Here is an 8381-nt window from a genome sequence, read left to right as displayed (position 1 = left end):
ACGCATTGGGAGCATCCGCCAACATGTTACATAAATAGGTCCATAACCTAGCAGAATAAGACTAGAACTAAAATAGGTCGCCATAAGCCAAATGAAATACCACCAATCAACTAGAACACTAACACGATAACCATCAACATGAAAACCTTCTAGAAGCCACACCAACACCACTTACTGAATTCATCAAAAGATCTTCAATAAAGCTCTGTCGGTAGAACCCTTACCGGTAACCAAAAGGCTTACTAGAACATATGATAGCTTCAAGATCACCATATCCCGAACCAATTGAACACGACAAGCATCTGAATCACATGAATGAACGAACCAAACCAATTCCACCAATTAGAATATACCGAAGACAAATCAACTGATCATCATCAAAGTCCAACAACTCTACCGGAATCCGGTAGACAACCAAATAAGCTAGTGTTGACATCAATGACAAACATCAATGCAACAGATAATCAATTCCTCCATATTGCCAATGGTTGGATGCCTTGGTCCATTGAAAAGGGATCCATCAAAAGAGGAAACAATTAGATTATAGCAAAAAATTAGATTATATTATAATGCTTGCTTCTTAGTTAGACCTTATGAATGATAGAAGATGTGTTTATGTAGGGATCACAAGGTTATTTTCAATGTAGGTCAACAAATAATGATCAAATGCCAAGAATGTGAGTGGACTATTAATGACGAAGCTCGATACTTGCAGATACTAAAATTTGGGCCCCTTTTGGATGGACGAGGGTGTTGGATGCCTTGGTCCACTAAAAAGGGAGCCATCAAAAGAGGAAACAACATGCTAGAGCCCTAAACATAGGACCTAGTCTTAGATTTTGCATTTGGCGATGATTAAGTTGTAGCATAAAGCATAAATGGCCTTAAAATGACCTACCGGAAACCATACTAAAGTAGGTACCAAGTAGAGTATGAAATTGTTAAGGCATACAATTTACGACACTATAAGTCCAAATAATGTAACCATATGTTAATAAGCGGAAGCATAAACCATGGTTTTGATCTTAATTAATGGTTTATTAACCATAGTGCAATGCATAAGAAACTGAATCGGAGCATATGTGGTGGATCAAACCATATATTAAGTAGATAAGCATTCATACATCCATCATTCATTTATATCAGACACAAAATCCTTATATTCATTATAATCTCACATGTTGCATATGCATTAACTTTCCATATTTATAACCACCTTAACTATGCATTTATTATGTTTACCTATGAAGCCAACACCACACATCCATTATCAACTGAGAACTCTCATGTTGCCATTTTCGTGTCTGGAACCATTTTTGTGGGTCTAATTCTTGCCTATTATTTTCTCATTTATGTGACTTTATTGCTATGTCCTTATATAATTAAACATAAACGTGTGTAACTTATTATTATATTTTTATATTTAAAAACATTCTCTTATAACAGATAAATTTGTATAATTTATTTACTATCATATATAAGAACTTTGAATTATATTCATTTACTATTGTATTTATCGTTAGAACTTATGCTAGGGAGACTTACATTAGAACTTGTTAAAAAAACCTAAATCTCAATAATTTTAAATACATCAAAATCTCGTAAATAAAATTTAAATACCATTTCTACGATTGTGTGTAGGATTTTCCCTATGGGAAGGAAATGATGCATCCATTCCTATACCACCACCATTGACTGAATGCACGTAGGGAATTTATAATGGTAATGGTATATGAATATCCACCAACAATAAAAGTTGCGCCTTCAATATGGGTTACCGAGTGAGTGAAGAGAAATGGCGAATTTATGGTTTGGAGCGAACCATGATATGAACACCCACCAAGAATTTTCTTACCCGAATTCAATAACCTTAAAATAAAGTCAAATTGGAGCTAAAACCACTATGCGGAGCATTCAATTTTCAACAACCTTCTTAAATAGCGCAATTATAAAGGTAAAGAAGAATATCAACTTTCTCATCTAACTTGATACTTGGTCAATATCAGTGCGAGCAATGTCGAAAGACGAGGAAGGTCCAGTGAGTCCAATGGGAGAGATTCTCAACGATCCATCACTCTCTTTATCGGTGCTATGTGTGGCTGAGCTTGATGAACCTGTCGATATTTCTCAAGCCAAGAAAGCCATTCGTGATATCCTGCTCATTCAGAACTCAAGATTCTCGTCTATAGTGGTAAAGTTTCTCTTTATACTATTAATACATAAAGTGCTTATGGTCACTGTTCTCTTAGAATGAATAACGAAGATTTACAATGTATAATGGTTGCAGACTAAAGATGAGAAGGGAGTTCTCAACTGGGAGAAGACGGAGGTTAATGTGGACGACCATGTATTTGTGCCTCACTTTCCTCCCCATCTCTCACTATATGATAAGCATGTAGAGGAATATATTTCAGACTTGCATTTAACCAAGCTTGATCCCTCACGCCCACTTTGGGAGTACCATTTCATTAACTACAAAACCACAAAGGGCGAAGCCATCGCCATTCTAAAGTTGGATCATATGCTGGGAGATGGTGCTTCCATTGCCTCTTTAACTCGGGCCTGTTCTACAACCGTCATTTCTTCCCCTTCCAAAAATCATACTCTCCTTTCTCCCCCTTCCCAAAATCCACAACACCCACCAATAACTACGCATAAAGACTCACAGGGTGAGACCACCACATGGCCTGGCTTTGAATTCATAAGTAGGATATGGAATGGGCTGTTAACTGTTGTGCTTGTAATGTGGTACACTTTACATGATCTCATTACCAGTTTTTTAAGATCGAAATGGATGGAGGATAGCAGGTTTCCTCTTCGAGGGCATGCTGGAGTGGAGCTGTTGCCTAAAGTTATGGCTTCTTGCACTTTTACACTCCAAGACATTGGAGAAATAAAGAAATGCGTTGATGGGGTACTTGTTAATCATTCTTACATCAATATTACTGTTAATACTGCTCTTCTATTCATTCTCTCTATATTGTTGGATAATAATGGCGAACATGCATTTGAAGATTAAAGTGTCAAGCCTATAGTTTCGGTAATTTTGATTTGATCACTGTCTGGGTAAGTTTTTAAGGATCTTTCAAGTTCACTTTTTTCAATATTTTTGAAATAGATTCTTCTGTACTTTTTTTTGTCTTTTTTATCTATTCTATCATTGACTGCGAGAATGAATCAGCCATCTTTCATAAATCTCTCCTGATGAACTAAAAATCATAACCACTTCCATTGAAAACTAATTTGACATGATTATCCAAAAGATAACCTGCTCTAATATCAAATGAAAGATTCCATTTTTCTTTCTAAACAATCTGATGGTGCTATTGATATTGTTTTGCAGACTGTGAATGATGTGGTAATGGGCACCGTATTCTACGGATTTCAACTCTACTGCGGGAGGGTTCTTAGCGGTCTGATCTGACGAGTGCTCAATTACCCTTCTTTTTGTATTTAGTTTAGAAAAATATGAACTAATTTAAACAGTTGTTTCAACTTATTCAGATCTCAAAAACATGGAGAATTTGAGAGTTACAGCTATAGCTTTAATGAACACAAGGTCTCCACATGGAAAAAAGGTTTTGCGAATAGATTTTTCATGACTTGCATAGCTTTCAGCTTTTCTTATTTTTATTTTCAGAGAAATTGTGTTTATTTAGATGAGAGTCCAATTAATTCATTAAAAGATGAAATGGCACAGAGTGTAGAGGAGATGGGTAAATCTAAAGCAGGAGCTACAAAGGGAAACAACTTTGGGTTTTTATCCGTAGCAATCCCTATGAAGAAGTTGAAAAACCCTTTGGAGTATGTCCGAAGAGCAAAGCATATGTTCGACAAGAAGAAAATGTCACTGGCAGCTCTTTTAACAGGCATAGTGTTGCACTATGTTACACGATTCAAAGGCGCACAGGTTTTGTTTCTATTTTTTCTACCTCAAAATTGTAGTTTGTAGTTTAGAACTATTATTCATGTCAATCACAAAGGATAATGGGTTGAAGATACAAATCACCACAGTTTTTGTGTTAATTTTCTACCATACAGACTTCAGCTAAAGCTCTGTACAATACATTGGCCAACACTAGCATTGTGGTGACAAACGTAAGTGGTCCATCAAAGCAGATAATGCTTGCAGGGTACAAAATTAGAGGTGGCTTCTTTTCAGTCTCGGGTTCTCCAACAGTGAGTAATTTATGCACTAGTTTATTTAGTTTTTATGAGAGGTGTTGTTGTTGATGCACACATGTTTTCCCTCTACAGAGTATTCTTGTGACATGCCACAGTTATATGGGAAAGCTGAGGATGCAGGTGATTACAACAAAGGGTTATGTTGACGCAAAAATGCTTTCTATGTGCTTCCAAGAGGCATTTATTGACATCAAGGATGCCTCTGAAAATGCATTGGATTCTTAGACATTAGGGACGCCTCCTTATTGTTGACGTTAATTTTCTCATGCATGGAAAAATGAAATTTTATTTACGTCTTGCCTATTTAAAATAATGTTTAACGTGTTTTATTTGGAACTACTTTCGGGTGATATTTCAATCAAAGACTCTTTAATTTCAATATGGTGAGATTAATATTTGTTAGGTATTTATTTATAATTGTAATTTTTAAAAATTTAAATATATTAGATAAAAGGTTATATATTAATTGGTGTCTATATGGTTCATAGGTACTTATTTTTATGATGATATGGGTTGTATTTTTTTAAGCATTGTTTCTTAAACAAGAATATTATTAATTAATTGATGAATTTTCATTTTGTTAAGTATTATTTTATTTTTATTACGTAATTTAGTGTAGATTTTGATATTCTTGAAAAAATATGATTAAGATATTTAATCATGTCTATAACTTATTGAAAAATCTTTTTGAGTGACATTATTTATACATGTGTTTTCTCTATTCTAATGATCTTGTGTTTTATTGTTTTAGAAATGTAGTATTTTAGAGTTGCAAAGAATATTTATGAAATATTTTCATTCTTCTTAGAGAAGTCTCACTATTACTATGTAAATCAAACACTATATTATTAGGAACAAAAAAAAGCTAAACCTAAAATGATCTAAATAGAATATTTTAAAATAAATACATAAGGTCTAATTATCTACCTAAAAAAATGTATAAGTCAAGCTATAATAATTTATATTGTACATCAACTTTCTCTTAAGCATGTGTAAAAAAAAAGGGTCCGAACAACTAGCTCTTGTTAAATTTCCATGTTGAAATGTGTATTCTCAAAGAAATATTTCTACATAAGAAGTGAGAGAAAGAAGAGATGCCCCCTAGATGGCAAATACACACAAGAGATATGAAGCCACACAAATAAATAACTTCTAAAACACCAACAAAAATTCATACTAGAGCAAAGTTGTTCTCCATAAAAAAATTGTAAAATATATGTCATGCCCCAACATTCACAAGGTCGAAACATGACCCACCCTAAACTCACCTACAATTTTTTTTACTAGACCCATAACAAATCATCTCAATAATCAAACTCAATTATAACTACGTTAAAAATATCCTAAATCTATTACAATTAATTTAATTAAAAGAAGGATATAAGCTCGTCCTAAAAATAACAACCACACTAATCTCATGGAATAACAATTAACATTTTATAATTATCAGATTTTTTATTTATTATTATAAAATGAACTTATATTAGACTATTAATCTCTTTATCAATTAATCTTCTCATATTTTCTCTCTTAAAAATCCTATAACAAATAATAGAGTAAAAAATTTCCAAAATTCACTTACTAATTTTCAAAATAATTTTAATAATATTGTTTTGCTAGATGTTAGATTCACTATTAGAATTTAGGAAATAAATCTTGAAGATAGTTACTCCCTCCTCAAGAAAAAATACAAGGAATTAGAAACTTAAATATTAATTAAGTTGAGAAAATCCTATCATTAGATTTTTGCTCATGGTCCTTTTATTTAGGACTCGCCTAATTACTATAACATCCTCCCAACATAGGAGCATATATATTGATTTTTTTTTATCTAACTTAATATTGAAATTTATACTAATTAGGCTCTAGTAGATATAATTTAAATTTATATTGACTAAACTCTAATAATTTTAATTTTAAATTTACTTTTTTGAATTATATTTAAGAGAATCAAGTGATGGGTCCCTAATAACATAGGCCCCAACCATGAAGTTAATCTACATTAATTAGACTAATCAAATATTAATTATTTAACCACAACTCTAATGGAATGTGCATCAAATCTCATCCATTGGATGGGATCAATCATGATCATTGCATTTTAGGGCTTGCAAGAAAACCCAAAAATCAAAAGAAGAGGAGATAACACTTCCATTTTTACCTTCTTTTCATCCAATTTCTCATGGAAGCCATTATTGTTGCTTTGTGAAAGAGGTCATGATGGATTTTTCATTCTTGAAGGAAGCTACAAAATTATATATGGTTTTCCCGATGCCTTTTTTTTAATCTTTTGATAAGATTTTCATTATTAATTTATAGTTATTTACCAATTGAAACTCTTATTTGTGGCATGAGGAGGATGGTTTCTCCAATGAGAATGTTGACCATATTTCTGGCAAGAAGATGCATAGGAATGAATGCTATTATTGTTTTGTTCATTTAGCATCTTTTTTTCTAGTTTACTTTTTGTTAGTTAAAAATATATATATATTTTTTAGTAGAGGGGAGGTCTAAGAATCCCCCCGCCACACATGGGAGATGCAATCCTCATATGGGGTGTTGCAAGCCTCCATGAGGCTGTGACCCCCCATGTGCAGTATTAGAGCTTCCTCTTGTGATGCACCCATAAGTGATTTTTTTTTTTGCATTATTTAATTTTTTTAAAAATAGAAATGTATATATATGTAAATATAGTCGAGTGTGTGTATATATATGTATGTATATATATAGTCAAGGGTGTGTATATATTTGAACTGAAAGGTATTAATAATAGAATAAAATACACTAATGACAAATAATCAAACATTTACTTATTAAATTTGAAAGTTAGTTTTAATATGCTTTTTACTTATAAATTTAAAACCTTACATTATGAAAGAAAATATAATATTCTAGTTCCATTTTTTGTCTACTTTCTTAGCGTAAGGAAATCAACTAAAATTTATAGCAAGCACAAGGTGCAAGGAATAAGGAAACAAGCTAGAATTAAACAACATTTACCTTATTTTATTTCTATCTAATTGAATTATAAAATAATAGCATGGATTCAAGTCTCTCATTAACAAGTAGTGTTTCTTTCAATATTCTAGTATCAACATTCAATAACACAACATTATCTAATAATAGTTCTCCGAGGTAATTAGCATATTTATTATTTCCAAAGTCAAACTTATATATTATTTCTAAAGTACCATATAACACATGCATTTTCAGAAAGCACGCATCTCCCAAAACTTAAATACATCAAAAGTATACCTTATACAAACTTCAACCACACTTAGGAATATTTTACAATTTCAACCCTCCAATGTACAAATAGTCATCAACATAGATTATATTTAAAACTTAGTGGTATAAAAATGAAGAAATAGTCATCAACATAGATTATAATACAAACACATTTGTACAAAAATGACACTTCTTCATAGAACTTTATGAAAATTTGAAATATGTTTCAACACAATGACAAGCTCCACAAAACTCAACATAATTCTCTACTCTTTTAACTCCAATTCTCAAAATAAAATGGAGGCTAAATAGGCCAAAGGGGAGCTCACCTTCCATCCATAGGGACAAATATTAGCCCACCCTCGAGCTAGGGGTTGAAACTCTACTTCAGGTTACACTCATGGTGTACAAATTATCACATTGTTAAGGATTCACCCTGACAACACAATTATAGCCATGAGAATTCATATAAAAAACATATTAAACTTACATTTGTATAAAAATCACACTATAGGTTCAACTCATCACACCCAAACAAGGAGAACATAGCTCACACTGTCCAAGGGGTGTAGGGAGAACCTCCCAGGGTATTATATTAAATCAAATACTCATAAAATATCCATTATAATTCTCAAATCTCATCTCAAGTTTAAGCATATAACAAGTGTAATTCCACATATTAGCAAAGTGGTACTCATATTGGTACATAAAACGATATCATGGGTAGTCATACCCATTCAGTAAGATTCACATAATAGAATGATGGTCATGGGTACTCATACCCTTTACATAGCATTCATATAATAGAATGGTGGTACTTATACCACATAGGAATATTATGGATACACATACCCCTAAACAACCCAAGGAATTCCTCATCCTTTCCACCATTGAAAGATAAGTTTTTTCCTCACATAAACAAAAAAATACGATCAAAGTGACATAGATTTGAGAAGTAAATCATTAGA

General features: G+C 32.3%; 1 protein-coding gene across 1 annotated transcript; it reads left to right on the top strand.

Moving 5' to 3' along the window:
• The first annotated feature begins 1997 nt into the window (after positions 1-1997).
• On the top strand, positions 1998-4564 carry LOC131040732 (wax ester synthase/diacylglycerol acyltransferase 11). The gene is made up of 7 exons (XM_057973689.2): positions 1998-2191; positions 2288-2914; positions 3344-3413; positions 3505-3578; positions 3701-3910; positions 4042-4179; positions 4258-4564. The coding sequence occupies exons 1-7, from the start codon at positions 2015-2017 to the stop codon at positions 4408-4410; spliced, it is 1449 nt and encodes a 482-aa protein (XP_057829672.1). The 5' UTR covers positions 1998-2014; the 3' UTR covers positions 4411-4564.
• The last annotated feature ends 3817 nt before the right edge of the window (positions 4565-8381 follow it).

The sequence above is a fragment of the Cryptomeria japonica genome, chromosome 3, assembly GCF_030272615.1.
Source record: "Cryptomeria japonica chromosome 3, Sugi_1.0, whole genome shotgun sequence".
NCBI lineage: Eukaryota > Viridiplantae > Streptophyta > Pinopsida > Cupressales > Cupressaceae > Cryptomeria > Cryptomeria japonica.
This window is presented reverse-complemented; position numbering and strand designations above follow the sequence as displayed.

Excerpts from the sequence above, each read along its gene's own strand:
- LOC131040732 (XM_057973689.2), top strand. The coding sequence starts at position 2,015 with ATGTCGAAAGACGAGGAAGGTCCAGTGAGTCCAATGGGAGAGATTCTC. Across the intron at positions 2,192-2,287 it reads CAAGATTCTCGTCTATAGTG|ACTAAAGATGAGAAGGGAGT; the intron begins GTAAAGTTTCTC and ends TAATGGTTGCAG. Across the intron at positions 3,911-4,041 it reads CACGATTCAAAGGCGCACAG|ACTTCAGCTAAAGCTCTGTA; the intron begins GTTTTGTTTCTA and ends TCTACCATACAG.